The sequence below is a fragment of the Lichenostomus cassidix genome, chromosome 5, assembly GCF_008360975.1.
Source record: "Lichenostomus cassidix isolate B80296 chromosome 5, HeHo_3.0, whole genome shotgun sequence".
Taxonomy (NCBI): Eukaryota; Metazoa; Chordata; class Aves; order Passeriformes; family Meliphagidae; genus Lichenostomus; species Lichenostomus cassidix.
In genome coordinates, this window is record NC_139486.1 from 35,788,123 (window position 1) to 35,806,340 (window position 18,218).

Genomic DNA, 18,218 nt, shown 5'->3' on the forward strand with positions numbered 1-18,218 from the left:
ATTATTTTTGTAATTGTGCTGCTCTTTTCTTGCACAAGTAGGAGGCAAGTCAGTGTTCATTCATTTCAACACAGGCCTCCTACACACAAGATGTGCCCATTTGAAACTCTGAGGATGATTTCAACCCTGAATATTTGCTTCCAGTGCATTACACTTGCAATAAGTGCACCTGTCATGAGATCAGCCGATACAAGCTGGGGGAAAAAAACACACGGAAGTATAAATCCCCTTATCAGGATACTTAATTTTTCCCCCTCTAGACCATTCTGGTTCCCATGATGTTACTTCAACTAATGTGAAATGCAAAGTTTTGTATATTATGGTGGCACAAACATAAATCATTCACTTAAACCTATATTAGAGTCCTACTGGTCAAGCTACAATAGAAAGGCTTTGCCTGCCTTTATGTGAGACGCAGAGTACAAAGTCATCAGGGTCATTAGTCTGGAAGAGTTTTTCCAGGCTGAAGTGGTCACTTCAAACTCCTCAGTAATTGCCACCGGCTCAGTGGCCATTTCGCAGACCTGTTTGTCCTTACAGCACAGTGAGTCACTACAACACAGGGCGAGTACACAAGGTAATCATGGCAGGCAGCACCAAGACCCGAGCCTCGTCCCAGGAAAGCTCTTCCTACGCCAAATTTTTTAAGGAAAGAAACATCTTCATCTGTATTCAACCACAGAAACAGCATGCATATAACATATACATTATATTGCACACAACAGCAACTTTACTGGAATTTTAAGAATGGCTATTAAACAGCCCTGCCTCACAGCAATAAATAAAATCACATCCACTGGAACATGAGAGGAGCAGCGTTACCCAGAGCAACTGTGCCCGTGTGAACTGTGAACACCTCCTCCCAGTCCCTCAGTCTAATAAGGCCAAGTGCCAAATCCTGCATTGGGTCACAGCAACTCTGTGCAGCACTACAGGCCTGGGGAAGAGTGCGTGGAAAGCCGTCTGGAGGGAAAGGAAAGGCTCACCAATGAACATCAGCCGATGTGTGCCCAGGTGGCCCGCGAGGCCAAAGGCATCATGGCCTGTATCAGCCACAGTGTGGCCAGTGGGACCAGAGCAGGGATTGTCCCCCTGTGCTCAGCACTGGTGAGGCCACATCTTGAGTGCTGTGTCCAGTTCTGGGCCCCTCACCACAAAAAATACACTGAGGTGCTGGAGCAGATCCAGAGAAGAGCAATGGAGGTGGTAAAGGGTCTGGAGCACAAGTGTGATGAGTAGCTGAGGGAGCTGGGTGTCCTAGAGAAAAGAAGAACTGGGTGGGGGCCACCTTATTTTTCTCTACAAATACCTGGAAGGAGGCTGTAGCCAGATGAGGGTTGGTCTCTTCTCCCAGGGAGCCAGCTACAGGACAAGAAGAAATGGCCTCCCGCTGTGCCAAAGGCGGTGAGACATTATGAAGAACTTCTTCACTAAACGGGTTATTGAGCATTAGAATGGGCTGCCCGGGAAGTGGTGCAGCTGCCATTCCCTGGAGGTATTCAAGGAACCATACGTAGCACTTAGTGCCTAGTTGCCAAGGTGATGTTCAGTGAAAGGCTGGGCTCGATGCTCTCGGAGGCTTTTTTCCAACGCCTCCGTGTGATTATGCGGTTCAGGGGTCGCGCCGCCATCCCCTCGCCCACATCCCGCCACAGCCCTTCCCGCCGCCGCGGCCGGGCTCGGGGCATCGCCGCTTTAAGGGTGGCGAGTCCCATCGTTTCCCTGTTTAAGGGCCGCGCGTGCGCACGGGGCCGGGCTGGGGCGGCGCGGTGTGTGGGGCGCTCGGGCAGCTCAAGGTGAGCGGGAGCCTCGCGGCTCTGAGGGGACGCAGCGGCGTCGGGGACAGGGGAGACCGGGGCTCGGCTTGAGGGGGACTTGGTAGAGCTCGTCCTCTCCTTCCCAAGAGTCGTATCCTCAGGGATTAGCGCCTCCTCGCTGCAGGGCAGGCGGGGCGCAGGTGCGGAGGAGGCTGGAAGAGGCTGTTGGGATTGCCCTGTCCCTGGAACGGGAGCTCGAATTGAGCTCTACTGAGCCCCCTGATCAAAGCGTGTCCCGAGGCGGTGGAGGCATCCCGGGGGAGAGGAGAGGAGCGCAGCGGAGCCCGCCGCAGCCCCGGCCAGCCTGTGGGACTGAAGCCCCTGCGCTGCCCCTGCCTCGCGCGTTCTCTCTCCTGGGCTGCTCTGTCTGCGGCTCCGCACACCGGTGACGAGCCGTCTGCAGGGCAGGCTCCAGAGGCTCTTCCACCTGTGGCAGCACTGCTCTGTGACTCGGTCTCTGGGCATACCTGGGCAAGCGGGTAGTCAGGGGGCTCTCCGAGCTTGCTCTCACGTGGGAGCCTGCAGACTGCATCGTGGGCTTCTCAGAACCCCATGGCCTGTGCTCCAGCCCTCCGGGGAGCAATCTGCATTCCTTATGGGAAATTATGCTAAGAAGAAATAGGCCTTATGTATATATACCATATACATGCATGCATATGGTACACAGTTTTCAACAACTACAATACAATGCAACTATTTATTTAAAAAAAAAAAGTCCAAGGTGTGGTATCTGAAAGCTTTTAGATTTTTTTTTTTCAGTACCTAAATTGAAAAATTGAAGTTTACACAGTCCTACTGTATGTAGATATGAATGTGTATACTTACTGGAACTTTTGCTCTGTAGGTCAGTGAAATCTGATAAAAAGCTGAAAGATATTAGGCTTCCTAGAATATAAAAAAAGAGATGGCTGGATCAAGATCCTACTACTATTACCATTCTTTTTTTTTCATCTGCTACTTCCTTGGAGGAAAGACTGGAGCCTGCCCTCAACCCTTATAGTGTGTCAGAAAATCTACATGAAGAAAACACTATGGGAGGAACTTCTTATCAAAGAATTCAGTGATGAGACATGGAACATTAGGAAATCTGAATGTATCAGTTCACTTCATGAAAGTACTTAACTTTATATGGCATGTGTTTTTCTCCATTCATGACAGTCAGTATTGATTCTGGCTTGCAATTAATCCACATTCATCAAATGTAGAGCTCCTTAGAGAAGCTGTTGGAAACTTTGGTGCTTAATCCATTACATTTGCTCTTCCATTTCAATTCACCTTTCCTTGCCAGTTAAAATTGTCTCTTTTCTTTTTTTTCACCTGTCATTCCCGTCTGAGTTTGCTTGCTTGTCTCACTTGTCATTCCCAGTTTCTTCAGTTCTCTCTCCCCATTTTGTCCTGCTCTTCCCTGCTTTACTGGCCTTTAAGTTGCTATTCTTGCTATGTTTCTCTGTTTGTACTGATTCCTAGTCCCAGTTCCTCCCATCTTTCCTTCCTGCATGTTACTCATTCAGAGCCATTATTGAAAATTCTTGCCTTGAGTTTCCTCTGAGGATTCTTGCTCCAGCCATTTTGACATCACAGTTTCAGAAGAGTTCCAAATTGTTTTGTGTGTTTAGATTGCCCGCCTTCTTCCTCCACGCTACCTGGGCCTGATACAGGACTACTCAGTCTTCCTTTTGTTTTTGAACTGACTACATCTGGCATGGGCTTTAATGACTTGAAGCAGGTGACTTGTTTTGGCAAGAGTCTATGCAACTGAAAATTGTGCCTTACGGGCAGTCTCAGAAACAAGAAGTTCTGGGAACCAAGCCCAGGGCAAACAAATGGGAGCATTTTAGCACTGAGGAATTTATTTAACATTTTTAAAAGGAGTTGTCACGTGTCTTTGAAAAAATGGGGAAAGACAGGCAAGGGGAGAAAGAGGTAAGAGTAAAACTGGGCTAAAAGATACTTGAGACTCCCCTGCTGTTGTGCTGCTTAATTGGCATAGAATGATGACGTTACAACTCAGAATTTTTATTCTATTTGATTTAAAGAGTAAAGCCAACTCAGATTATTTTTGTTTGGAAAAGCTAAATAATAATAATGTGTGTTGCTTCGTGTTCTCTTTTAAAGAAATAGTCAAAAACATCCTGCTCTCTGGCACTATGCATCTGCTGAAAAGGATTGCGTATATGATACAAATTGCCTTTGTTTCACTTTAAAAAATCTGTTTTCTTTCTCCAAAAGCTTTCCTCAGTTTACAGTGCTAAAAGATGGTGCCTCTTCTTACTTTCTTTAGTCACTTCTGTATTGTTTGTAATGTGAGGAAAGTTTGATTCTCTACTGTGTTATGGTGTTACTGTGACCATTTGCTTGTGTAATGGTGTTGCTGACTTCCACTGTAGGTGCAGTCCTGTTTAGAACTAAATGCCCACCTGCAGTGTTGTATTTGCTGTGGCACCTGTCATAGAATGAGTGACAGTTCAGTTACCAGTTTCACTTTTTGTCCACCCACTGACAGACTGGAAGATCTTCAAATTTAATCAGTACACAGGCTCCTCAAACAAAAGCTGTGAAAACAAACTGGGAAATAAACAGTGGTTTTGTTCCCTCAAAATGTCAGCCTTTGAAGGAAGTAGTCTAAACTTATATTGGGTAATTTTTCTACTCACATCTTTCTGTGCTGCTCTATTGCTTTATCTTGCTTTTAGTATTTTAATATAGTTGATTTTTTTTTCCTTTATATAACTGAGTTTTTTTCCTCTGTACAAATCATGGAAAGCAGATACTTCAGGAATATGTTAGTCACAATAAAAATTATCTTTGTCCTCTCTTGTTCAGGTTGGGGTTTTGTGTTTGCATAATACACATATTTAGTTTCAGGCTAATAAAAATTGAGTCAGCAGTTTTGTCAGGGGATCTCTCTGTAAGGCATGAGCTGTACAGCAATTCTGCCTTCTCTGTGTGGTTTATAAACAGAGGATGAAACCTTTAGTCATGGATATGGATAGTATATACTGAGGAGTGATTTGCCTAGAGTTCATGTGAGCTGTCAGATGCTGTTGATTTATATTGACTGCATTCTTAACTCGTTATTTCTGTACAGAACAGTTTGACTAGTGGTTATGAATTTAAGCCAAGTTGTGAATGTGTGCAAATAATTCACTAGAGTAGGCTTGTCCTTTTAAACTGCACTGGACACATCTGACAGTTTTTAAAATCCTCCTTGTATTAGCAGAAATTCTCAGATGCTAAGACAATTGCTCTGTGGATAAAAACTGTACTACTTGAATGTGATTTTGTTGGGCAGATATTATCAGGAAGAGTTTGTAGTTTTGTTCTGAAAAATATTCCGTAAAACAAATACAGAGTCGTGCCCATGATCACACAGGAAGTCACTGAGTACAGTGCTGAATATAACATCTGCCGAAGTTTACCTTAGGCCATCCTTTCTGTTAGAGTTTTACATTATTCATGTTCTAGTAGTTGTATCAGCTGTGTGGGTATAAAGATGGATTTTTATTTCTCTTTTTAATTGTTAAGTCCTTAATTTTCAATGCTCATTTTTGTTCATAAACAGTAACTAGTAACTTCATCGAAGTGTGGGCATTTTTTCCTATTTGTTGTAGACTGTTCTACACTGTTTTGTCCAAAGAACTCTGCAGGTCAGTTATTTTTCAATATGTGATGCTGTAAAGACACATTTGAGATTCGTTCCTTGTAGCTTTTCTTGTGGCATCCTTAGGTGTTGAAATAATGGAAAGAAATTATCTCTTGAATAACTTTTGCCAAGTAAGTAGCTTTTCAAATGGAAACACAATAAAATGTTAAACCTTTATCTGTTTCTTTAACAAGATGCTTATGTTTTGAGTGAGCTGTAGGTTTTGTATGGGACGGATGGCCAGGCATGTGCACATTTTCTCCTAGTAGCTTTTTAATTATGTTTTTCAGCATTCCAGGCTATAGTTCTTGATGGTTTGTGAGTGCTGTTATGTAAGCACTGTAGCAGTACAGACAGAAGGTTCTGTATTTTGCAATGTTCAAAGAATAAAGATGTTGGATAAGTGGTGATGATGTACTCTTTCTAGGCTCATCTTTTAGATTTACTCCCAATTTGCTGTTCTTGTCAGCAAAATAAACATTATGATAAAGACGTCAGCTATCATGTTTCATTCCTTAATGTAATGTCCTTTGTTCATGTGGAAGTTGGTTATTTATGGATGTCAGCTGAGAACAGTAGTAACTTTTTTTTTTAATTAGATCGGAAAGCATGTACGATCATGCTTTTCTCCTGTTAAATTGGGTTAATTTCCTCCTAATGACATTGGGTCTCTCAGGTGCAAAATCACAGACTTACAATCTTCTTTTAAACCGTTGAAATTCAAGGAGTAATTTTTCTGTAGAATAGATTAAGCGATGATCTAATTCTTTCTCATCTCTGGGCACTGCTGATAGAATTGCTTTTTCTTACAAAACATCTTACACAATAGTACCTGCAGACTGCTATTCTGGTGTGCCTGCCTGCCTTTTATTGAGTGGCACCTGACTTTGTATGCAAAGCTGCCTCTGTGCCTTTTAGGTGGGAGCAGAGTGTTCAGTCAGCGCAGGAAAGCAAATCAAATGTGTCTCCCACTGCCTGATAGCGGGTGGTGATCTTACAAGGAGCATAGTAATTACAATTATCCATCTTTCTGGTAGTTGCTCTTGTGACATTGTTTAAGATCAGGGCTTTAATAAGATCAACAGGGAAACTCCTTATTCACACATTTGTTTATTTTATGCTTGAGGTCAGTTTATGTGATTCTTTATTATCATCCTTGGGCATGGACACTGAAGTTGGTGAGGTCCGTATTTCATTCCCAGTTTCCAAATTACTAAGTACTTTACCCCTTATTCTTTTTTCAAGAAAATTTATGTTTCAAGCCTTCAAACAACATTTTGTTTTGTAGAAATCCAGTGTGTAATTGCTGCAAAAGCAGAGATGATTATACAAAGAGTAGTGCTGAATTCACGGCCTGGTATGTATTTCTCTCTGCTAAAGAAGCAATGTGTTTGTTCTGATTGCCTAATGCTCTAAAATGGTGAGGGTAGAAACAGACACTAACTTGAGATTTTGACATTTGTGTATCTTAATATTGCATGCAGCAATAAATTTTATTTAAAATATATTCATTATATTAAAAATTTATTAATATATTTACATTAATATAAATAATTTTGTAATTTATCTACAATTATTAATATAAGTAAATTTTATTAATATAAATAAATTTCTATTAAATATGTAACATAGATTCAGTATTTTATATAAAAACAAATATATATTTGTTTAGTCTGGATATGCAGATTTTTAGACTGTTGGATGAGAAAAAAAGGTTAATTTGTAATATATGAGAAAACTCTAGGGGCTGAAGGTGAAAAATTAGTGAATATGACTTTTTAGTCCTCGCATTTGTTCTTTTTGTGTTTTGAGAGGTGACTAAAATATTTTTTGCTATTAATTTTGGTTTCCTTGTAGTAGATATTGAATCTTTTATTCCTCTCATGTTTCAAAGGGTTTGTTTTTTAAATTTACAGTCTTGAGATTTTATTTTCTTGTTTACACATTTGCCTTGTTATGGATATCAGCACAGTATTTTGAATAGTGAGTTCATAAATCATCTGGTGTAGAAGTCATTAAGTTTTGGAGGGAGTATTGTATGTTACTTAATGCTAAAATAGTTTTAAGAGTTAAGAACTATTGTGTGACCTGCAAATAAGTCTTTCAAATGTTACAGCAGGATTAAATATATAATGTAGTTCATTCGAAAAAGGACCACCTTAAGAAAAGGCCTTCCTATATTGATTAAGGGAAGCTCTATATTGATTCATTTATTTGTTTAATTTTAAAATAACTCTAGGTAAGAATGGGGTGCCAGTGGCTGAGAACTTCAGACTGGAGCAAAGTACAATAGCAGATACAATCCAAGTGGGACAAGTGCGTGTTAAAACTCTTTATCTCTCAGTGGACCCCTACATGGTAGGTGATGGACTTAGAGGTAAGCCGGAATTTGTTTTTTAAAGTACCTTAGACTCTGTATCTGTCATGATGTTTAACACCAAAGTTACCAATTGCAGAACAAATATTTCTCTGGCATAACTTACTAATTGTGCTCATTCTGACAGAGTTATATTGGGAAGGAATTTGGCATCAATATGCCTGGGATATATATAGGAATATGACTTTATAGGACCAGGAAGAGACTGTGAGCCCTGGTATGCCATTACAGATTTGTTTGTATCAACTTTTTCTGAATTTGGCCTTTTTAATATACTTTTTTTCCCAGTCATGGAAAAATTACTGAACTCATGGGAATGGGAGAGTTGTGGGTTGAACTGGAAGTGAAGGTAGAAGAAGAACCAGATGGACATAGTCTGTAAAATTTTGCTATAAAGAGAATTCTGATCATTTATTCCCTCCATAGATAGTAGAAAAGAAACAGTCTAAATTTCAGGAAAGTACATTTAGCCTGGGAATTAAGGAAATATTTAAGAATCTTGAAATGTTAACTGTGGCTGTAGGGGGAGCTGCAAAGAAAATATGTCAGATTTCAAGATGTTTCACTAAACAGATCTCTGTCAGGGATGGTCTACATCGACTAAATAACTTGTGGGTGGTTTTTTTCAATCCTGCATTTCTAGGATTCCTTCAGTTAAGGAGTGGCATTTGTAGGATTCTCATCAGACCCGAGCCAGTCATCATCAGTTGCATGGTTGCCTTTGAGCCAACATCTATAGAATGTGTTGGATTTGGTAACACTTCTGGAGGAGATCAGGATGGTCCGTCCTCCTTTTGCACTGAGCAAACAAGGGGAAAGATTATGAATATATGGGGCTTATGGAGAGATTTTTGAGTAGCCCTTTGTGTTTGAAGTTCTAAACACATCTCATCCCGTACTCAATTTGAACTGATAAACAAGTTGTGTTCCATCAGAGCCTTTCATTAAAGCCTCGTCTTTCAGCGCTGCCGGATGAATGAGGACACAGGCTCCGATTACCTGCAGCCCTGGCAGCTGTCTGAAGTTGCTGACGGTGGGGGCATTGGAGTTGTTGAGGAGAGCAAGCACGATAACCTCGCTAAAGGAGACTTTGTAACTTCCTTCACTTGGCCCTGGCAGACAGTGGCAATTCTTGATGGCAGCTTGCTACAAAAGGTAATAAAAATGCAAAGCCCAGGTTGTGACTATTTTTTCCTAAACTTTTTTTTCCATAAATAGCTGCTAATGACACTATTTTTTAGTCAAAAAGAAGCATACTTTATTGAAACCATCAGGTCTCAAAAGACAGATACACTCATAGGTGCCAAAATTTGTATAAATTTCTTTTTTTTTTTTTCAATAATAAAATATAAACACTTTTGCTGGTTAACAGGCCGATATTATTTCTATTGTTTTTTTAATTTCCCTGAAGTTGCTTCAGTTAATTAATTCTCGTAATTTTTCTAATTCTGGTAGAACTCCTCTACAATGAGTGTAATTGTAAGATATAAAAGGCTTTAGGTATATTTAAATTATTTTACTAACTCATGTTAGTAAAAGCTTTAGCTTCAGGTTTTAAATCCATGTAAGAAAGGGTATTCAATATTAGGTTGAAAATAGAGAGGTTTCAGTGCATTAGGGATATTGTGGTGATTGTTCTTTTGTAACAGAAAATTATTGTAGTTTGAAAATTTATACTTTCCAATAAACTGCTTCCTTTAGGACTCTTTGCCACTGATCTGCAATCACCGTTTTTGATAAAATGGTGCATTTTTATCCTTTATGCTAGCACAGGGATAGTTCGCAATTGCTGGAAACTTCTTATCTCCCAACTGCTTTTTAACGCTTCCATAATTTAAGGTTTTGTGAGTTACTTTGTTTCAAAATTTTTTCTAAAACCACAGAGACATAAAACTTTTGTACAAACTTGTTAGTAGCTAGAGATAGCCCATCCCTACTGGTTGTACCTTGCCTGGTAAATATTCTGAGTTAGTCTCCTACCTTCAGGCAATCAAAGAATAAAACCTCACCTTCAAAACAAATGACCTCCACCATGTGTTTCTGTTCCGTAGCTTGTTCCACAGCTTGTAAATGGACGCCTCTCCTACTTTCTGGGTGCAGCTGGCATCACAGGGCTGACGGCTCTGTTGGGAATAAGGGAGAAAGGGCATGTGGCTGCAGGTGCAAATCAGACCATGGTGGTGAGTGGAGCAGCTGGTGCCTGCGGCTCTTTGGCTGGCCAGGTAGGTGTAGGCTTAGGCCATACAAACATACTCTGTTACCAAGTTTTGTCTTCTGAAACATGCTGGTTATTAAAATTATTGTAAACATGAGCAGGTATAACCCCATGGAAAGGGCCAGTTTCACAGATTTGTCACACACTCTCACTGAGAAAGACTTTACGTATGAAACTTAAATTTTGTGAAATAATGATAGGAGAAGGCAGATGGTGCTGATTACTTGTTGCTAGCACAAGTAAAATAGATGGTATAAATACAGGTATTTATTACACATTTATATAGTAGCCTGCCGTTCCAACACTGTCTTTTTATTGGCTGGAGATTTTTTTTTCCTATTAGAAAATTGTAAAAAAATGTGGTAAACCTGTTGTTCTGTCTTCCATGACATCTTTTGTGTTTTGAGACTTACAGTCCTTTTATCCTCCTCTGCTTGCAGAACCTGTTGCAGTGTATATGTGCATATCTACAAATATCTCTAGATATATTCATATATATATATACACAAACACAATAGCTATTAAGCAAGCTGTAGACCTACTAATAAAGAGAGGCTATGAAGAAACAATGCACAAGCAAATCTATGAAGATTGTACTTAAATGAATTATTGTCTATTTTTTTTTCCTTTTATTAGTTATGTTATGGTACTTGGCAGATGGTAATTTTATACTGTATTTGGTTATCCAGTACTGGCAGTCATTGATGACTCCCCAGATTTAGTCTTCTGCAGTGAATGAGTTTGGAAAGATGCCAGATTTTTATTGTACCTGCCCCATATGTAGGTGTGAGGAGGGAGTGACAAGAGGCAGTTACGTCACATGAGATGGGAGTGTTTGCTGCCTGGGGTTTAGTGGGATGGTAACATCCCTTAAGAGCCACTTTCTTCCACTGGTACTTTTATGCAGATGAATGATGTAGCTTGCCTTTATGTTTAGGGCTTTTGGGGTTTTTTTTGGTTTTGTTTTTTTTTAAACTCTGTGCCTGCAGATTGGCCGTCTGGAGGGCTGCTCTAGAGTGGTGGGGATCGCCGGCACAGATGAAAAGTGCTCCATTTTGGTCCAAGAAATGGGATTTGATGCTGCTATCAATTACAAGAAGGGGGATGTGGCAAAACAGCTACGTGAACTCTGCCCAGGTGGTGTGGATGTTTACTTTGACAATGTTGGTGGAGACATCAGTGATACGGTTATAAGTCAGGTGATTATTCCATCTGTCAGGTTTATTCTAATCATTCTCCAGTTCTGCATGCCCAGCTTTCAATTAATTATTACTGGAGTCCAGCATCTAAAATAGCAGAGCAGGCTTTCCACTTCAGTGATCAACTTCAGGAGCTGATCCTGGTCTTGAGGAGCAATCAGATATCTGAAATCAGTGCCTGTCATGTGGACAACCTCGCAGTACAGTAATAGATACACTATTTCCGTTTCTCATCTCTTGCATCTTTGGCCAGGAGACTTGGTAATACTCTCTAAAAGCCTTGTCTGCCAGTGCAGTAATCTTATGTTTTTGTCAGCTTTGGTTTTCTGGCTTCCAGAAAGTCCAGCTCTGCTGGGTCTCCTTAAAGACTTTATATTGTTAACATACAATGACTCTGTCTCCAGGTGGAGAGGCTTTGGTGGCAAGGCCATCTTTGGGAGCTCTAAATCACAGCTGTATTCTATTCAACAGCTATATTAAACTTCTTTGTCCTATTACCCCTCTTCTCCTGACAAAAAGGACACACAGTAAGTTAACAATTTCCTATATCCCTTCTATTTAGTGCCTTTTAAAATTACACTAGGTTGTTTAGCAGTTATTTTTCCACTATTGCCTTGCATTTACCTATTTGAATGTTGTCATGGATTGAATGGGACTGCATGCAATTCTCCCACTCTTTTATGGGAAATGTGGCTAGTGAAAATTTTGCAATATCTTCTATTGCATCTCTGAAAAATCTAGTTTCTGAGGCTGAGGAATGTAATTTTTCTCACTTTGTGCTGTCTCAAACAGATGAATCAGAACAGCCATATCATCCTGTGTGGACAGATTTCTCAGTATAACAAAGATGTGCCTTATCCTCCTCCACTGCCTCCTGATATAGAAAAAATACAGAAAGAAAGGAACATCACAAGGTACGTTTCTCCTCCAGAGCTTGTGACCAGGTTCCAGGTAGATTGTGTGTGTAATGTTGTGACTCTGATGTTTGGAAGACAGTCTATAATCCACAGTAGCTACATGTTATTGGAACAGAATGTTGCCATGCCTAAAAAGGAAATGATAATAATGATATCAGCAAATCCCTTCTCTTATGTTTGTCTTTATCAGCATAAAAAATGGGAAAGGATGTTGTTATATAGAATCACAGATGTCAGTTTTTACACTTTGTTTGTGGTTGCTTAATTTAATCCTGGAATGTGTGACAATTCTTTAGTACAAGGGAAGGTGTTGCTGTAGTTCTGTTCTCAGATGTTTTGCAGAGTGCCTTCTCTCAAAATATCATAGTTCAGTCAGAGGGAAAATCAAATCTTTTTAAAGTAAGGATGCAGCTGATGCAGTGATTTTATTGAAATTTTATTTTTAGTATTTGGGGGCTTATTAGATAATAAGTAGATAGGTGTGACATATATATGGGTAAAACATTTTTATTATGTTCTGAATCTGGGAATTGCTGAATCTCCTCTTAGAATTCAGGTGCAGCTAAGGCAGAGATTAGGAAGAGAGTCCTAGGAGACTTTTCAGTGATTGCATTGCAGGACATTGGGTAGACTTGATTTCTGTGCAAATTAATTGATCTCGTCTAATTAGAAATCTTTCCTTGTCCCTGTTACTGTTGTCTGCTCTTTTAAAAATGGATAAAAACAGTGAAATACACCATGCATAGTAGAATGCAGTGGAGAATTTAGTCAATATGTTCCTACAAGTAGTTATGATTTTTGATAAATTTCAGTTTCTCAATTGCTCTAGAAAGCTGTGACAGGAGGATATGCGCAATTGTGGGGAGCTTGAAAGTTAAGTTATTCTCATCATCTAGTTGCAGGTCCACTAATTATTCTCCCTGCCACTAAAAAGAAAAAAAGAGGTAAAAAATAGGAATTTGTTCACATTTTATGGATATTTGCTTATTCTGGTGGTACTACTTGATTTTTCTTACTCTTCTCTCTCTGATACTTTAACAGAATTACCTAGCTAAGACTGATGTTACTATCAAGTTTCCTCTGCAGGAAGCTGTCGCAACAAGCTGGCAAAGCCCTGAGCTACATTTCGTTATAATTCATGCTCATAACCCTTCAGTTTCAAGAAAACTGTTTCCTGAAAAAGATTTGTAAAGATTTTCTAATATGTTGACCAAGGTTTCTTAAATCAATTTCATTATTTTATTTCACAGGGAAAGATTCTTAGTGTTGAACTACATGGACAAACAAGAAGCTAGTGTATTACAGCTCTGCCAGTGGATCCAAGAGGGTAAACTGAAGGTGAGAACTTTTAGGTTTAATTTATGGCCTTTATTACTATCGCATACTGCAGGATAACTAATTTCTTTGTTTCTGGCTCTCTCACTGTGCCTCAGGATTGAACAGACATTTTAAAAATGTGTAAGTATAATTGGAAGCTTATTAGGTAGCTGTTTTAAAAGGTACCTGCTGAGGATGGTCTGACTGTAGTATGACAGACTTTTCTGATTACATGCTGCTTATGACTGTGTTCTTTATTTCAGCATAGGGTGCAAGTGCTTTTTTATTTAAAGAATCAGGCTTTCAAAAATATGTACTTTCAAATACCTGATTAATTATGTGTCCTGTGTGCTTTTGAGGATCTTATCTGAAATTCTGCTTCAAGCTTTATTATCACCGTTTATTACTTTGTGATGGGTATATGCTTAACCATGCCTTCCCTGTGAAGTCTGGCTGAATTAGTTCATTTCTATAAGTGATCAGTCAATCTTCCTGGGAAAATATTGAGACGTTAAATTTTGGCAGGGGAAGGGATCTGATTGAAGAATTAAATCACCTGCAAATTTATCAGAAAATATTCATGCCTCTCTTGATGAAAGAATCTGCTCCAAACAGAGCCCTGTCCACTGTAGTGAGAGAAGTCTTTCGATTTTGTGGGTTTCTATGGCAGTTTCTTGGCATGTTTCTAAGAGATGTGAAATGCTACTCTTGTTTGAGGAAAACTGAAATGGCTTATTTGCATTGACAGGTCAGGGAGACTGTGGTGGAAGGCTTAGCAAACATCGGTGGTAAGATCTTTACATCATTTTCAAAGAATAATAATAACCTGATTAAATACAATTACATTAGAGGTTAACTACCTCCTTTGTTTCATTTGCCAATTTAGATTTTTGTATTTTATCAAATGTGTTATTTTTATGTTATAATAAAATATTTCTTCACAAATTATTAAAATGTTCTGTGAGAAAATTATTTTATATTAAAAAAATCATTGAATGTATATTTAGGGGTTTTTGTTGCTGTTGTTTTAGTACTGAGGGGAATTTATTCTTAGACTGATACCTTAGCAGCTGATGGTAGTCATTGTGATCTTAGAGGTTTAAAGTGCTGCCCATTTCTTAGAACTTGTGTGTAAGAAAATGCTTTTCTGAAATCCTTGACCTTGTACTTTAAAAACCCAATATTTAACAGAGTTTGGTATTGGATTTGCTAACAAAAAATAAAATGAAAAGTACACCCAAAAAAGGGCAGAGCATATTACTAAAGAGAGTAAAAGTTATTTTTTTTAACAGAACAAAATATCCTGTAGCCTATTCAAAATATCTGTAACAAAGGAAGTGTAAAAATGAAGGGGGTCTGATGACATGAGCCATGTGATCCAAGATGTGCTGTGAGAATGCTTCCCTTTCAAGTAAGAGGGAGGAATATGATTTAGTCTGTAGTCCCACAAGATTGGAAACTAGTAGAATTAAGTGATAACCAAATCTTACAGATTTCAATTTATTTTAGTCATTGCTAATTGCTGCTTAGTGGTATACACATGTATTTTGAAGGAATTTGGTCAAATATAGCAGTCATATATCATACTTTCATACTCAAAGGTATATTCTTTTGCACCAGCTTCTCACACTATTGTACAATATTTCTAAAACTTTTTTTTTTTGCAAAGGTTTATGAAACGCACAGCATTTGTGTGTTCTCCAATCTTGCTATGTCTCTTTGCTATTTGCATATCATATCACAAAAGCAGGAAATGTAGTTGTTAACTTGTATAGGTTCAAACAGTTGCTTACAGATAATTTTTTAAAATTATTACACAAAGCTGCCCTGAGCAGTTTATTACAGGCTAGCTTTTTTTTTATCCCTTTCTTAATTTAGCACATCATTAAGGATAAATATGCTTAGGTCCCAAATGGTATCTCTCCTTTTTGGGGAGCTGCTTAAAACATGTGCTTCTACCATTTTTGGTTTCTTTTTTAGAAGCTATCTGGCTTGTTTTCTTGGCACTAACTTATTTCATTATTTCTCTTGAAGCTGCTTTCCAGTCCATGATGAATGGAGGCAATATTGGAAAACAGATCGTCTCAGTTTCGAAGTAAAAGTCATTGGTTTGAGAAAAATAATTGCATTCTGTCTCTAATCATGGGCAAGTTTTTACTTACACTAATTTCTATTTCTTAAATAAACCATTATGTTGTTCTGTATGTAATGAAAGCAGAGATTTTGGGATGCTAATAAACTAAATTGAGCTGGAAACAGGAATGCAATCATTTATACTCAAAATGAGTAATTTGTTTTTTGACATGATTTTGATAGTTGCCACCTACAACACTTGCAAATATTTAATGGGTGTGGTTTGAAAGTTAGAACATCCCAGTGGTGTCCCAAGCACAGGCTCATCACCTGGTTGCTGTGTGACACCACTTCACACACTGAGGTGAGGAATTCCTATTTCTTTATTATATTCTGTGCAAAGTAGGGAATCAGAGGGCAATCCACAGAAGTTGGGCTCACCATCTTCAAAACTTTACACTATTTACACATTTTGGCAAAGGCATTGGCATTGATTGGTTACAGTTGATATAGCTTTTTCATTGATTAGTAGTCAAACCCTTATTTGCTAGTTATATCTCTTGTTTCTCATGCTAATTATCCCACATGTGCAGTTCTTCCCTCCATTACAATTTGGGATCTGTTTTGAGTAGGTGGTCAGGAGGTTGGTGGTTGTGATCTCCCCTGCCAGAATTACCTTTCCCCTGGTTACTGTTCAGTCCTGCTGAATTCATTCCAGGGGCTCTCCTCCAGGCAGCCCATTCATTTTGGGATTGTGTATCCTTTTCCTTAAAACAAAGGATTAGCCATGACTACAAGTTTCACAATGCAATTGCTTAATCATAACTGCCTAGCCATAGCTACTGATTAAAAACAAAAAACTGCAAAGTTTGATTCCAATCTTGAGGGACTAGATATGACCAGGAACAATTTCCAAAAAGTACTATTTATGCAGCCACATAGTTTTGGTCATTACTAACGTAGATAAGTACTGTTCCCATGCTAGATTGCCTCGGTGCCCAGGAAATTCTCTAGAATTTTTAACTTAGTAGCATAAGTTTTCCCTGACAGTTCAATCTGGTAAATAATTTTCGAGTATAACTATTCTCTCTTTTTTTTTCCAGATAATTGCAATAAAAATTCCATTTCTAGAATTCAAAGTCTCTAATAACGAAGGTATTTCCATTTTGCCATACAAAACAAATTTCCACAGATTGTCTTGTCAGTTTGTCTATATTGTATCATTATATCCCATTTTCAGACCACTTGAAACCTAATTCATTTACAATTCCATCAGCATGCAACCTGAGACTTCCATCAGAGATAGTTCAGGTGTAGGGTGGTCCTTTTTACTCTTCTCAGTCTTTGCATTCCAGACCTAAGTGAAGTTTTCTTTTTAGAATTCCTGTCCTAAATTCTGCTGTATCTTTATTATAATAAAGATAATCAGTCTAATAAACTTATGTTTCCAGAGATGCATTTGTTTGCCCAAAGTCCAAATTTTATTCTTGTCAACAATATTTGCTGAAGAGCTGCTTCAGAGCAAGCTCATCTCTGGCACCATGAGCTGACACACCTTCCAGGAGTAATTGTCCTCTAGGAAGTTATTTTTTACAACTGAAACAACATATGATAAAATTATAACATTCCCAGCACTATTATTTTTATAGGAATTGCTTAGTAATCCACACAAGTCAGCAGTCTTTTAAGAGCTGTGATGTGAGGGGTGATTCAGAGTGAGATCATGCTGAGATACTGATTCCTTACCATAATAAAGTCAGCTTGATTGCAGCAGCATTCCTGTAGTTAGGTATGGAGGGCAATACAAGTTCTAGCAGCATTAGTCAAATGGCTTTAAGAAAAAGAGATAGCGACAAATAAACCTCATCCCGATATCCCCAGTGTTTAGTATTGTCACAGAAGTATTTCTTTGCTTGTGAATCCTGGTTCATGTTAACTCTTAAGAGTAAACAAAAGCCAAAGGGAGAAGGTTCTTTAAATCAAGTGCCAACATTTATAAAAAATACTGGGGTTTTTTCACCTTGTCCTAACTTCTCAGTATTTGTAATAATGTGGCTCTTCAGCTATCATGTATTTTGTACTATGAGAGATGTCATTTAACAAAAGGTGACAAATAACTGGTAACAAAAATCCATTATGCTGTGGATGTTGTTTCTCATGGTAATTAGTCCAAATGCTCAGTCTTTCTCTTCTTTTAGGTTGATGGGTTTCGTGAATAGGTGGTTGTGATCTCCCCATGTCAGAATTACCTTTACCCAGTCAGAGCCAATTTCTGCACAGTTGCTGAGTTGTCTTTATTAGTTTCTTCCTAGTCTTGGGCATTCTGCCAAATGTCCTTGTGGCCTATAAATTCTACGTTCTTTGTGTCCCCTATCAGTAGTAGTCTCCCCAAGCTTTGCTAACTTCGTGCTATGTCTGAGATCATTGAAGTGTGTCAAGCCCTAAACTTTAGGGAGGCCAACAAGTACTTTGTCTTTCTAATACCTGGGCATCACTTAGAGCTTGCTAGTTAGGTGCTATCTGGTTTACAGATTAAATCTTCTTGTTGATTAGGCTTGAAAATTTACAAACATCAAATATCAAAGAACATCCTTTCTTGAGAAAATTTTTACGTATTTCACATTTTGCAACAATAAGCAGGACCCTGTTTCCTAACCCCC

At 38.8% G+C, this 18,218-nt stretch overlaps 1 protein-coding gene across 4 annotated transcripts; it reads left to right on the forward strand.

The window, feature by feature from the left end:
• Positions 1-1,738: 1,738 nt before the first annotated feature.
• Positions 1,739-15,741, forward strand: PTGR2 (prostaglandin reductase 2). Of its 4 annotated transcripts, none has more exons than XR_014852639.1 (10): positions 1,739-1,796; positions 6,749-6,817; positions 7,700-7,818; positions 8,801-8,992; positions 9,889-10,059; positions 11,042-11,251; positions 12,044-12,202; positions 13,419-13,506; positions 14,234-14,273; positions 15,520-15,741. XR_014852639.1 is itself a non-coding variant. In XM_085062283.1 (10 exons), the coding sequence occupies exons 2-10, from the start codon at positions 6,781-6,783 to the stop codon at positions 14,792-14,794; spliced, it is 996 nt and encodes a 331-aa protein (XP_084918409.1). In that variant the 5' UTR covers positions 1,739-1,796; positions 6,749-6,780; the 3' UTR covers positions 14,795-15,472. The 4 variants fall into 4 exon arrangements, 3 of the variants coding, with proteins under 3 accessions (XP_084918409.1, XP_084918411.1, XP_084918410.1); XM_085062283.1 differs by lacking the exon at positions 15,520-15,741 and adding an exon at positions 14,778-15,472 and having other exon boundaries at positions 12,044-12,165; XM_085062285.1 differs by having other exon boundaries at positions 1,774-1,796; positions 12,044-12,165.
• Positions 15,742-18,218: the final 2,477 nt, after the last annotated feature.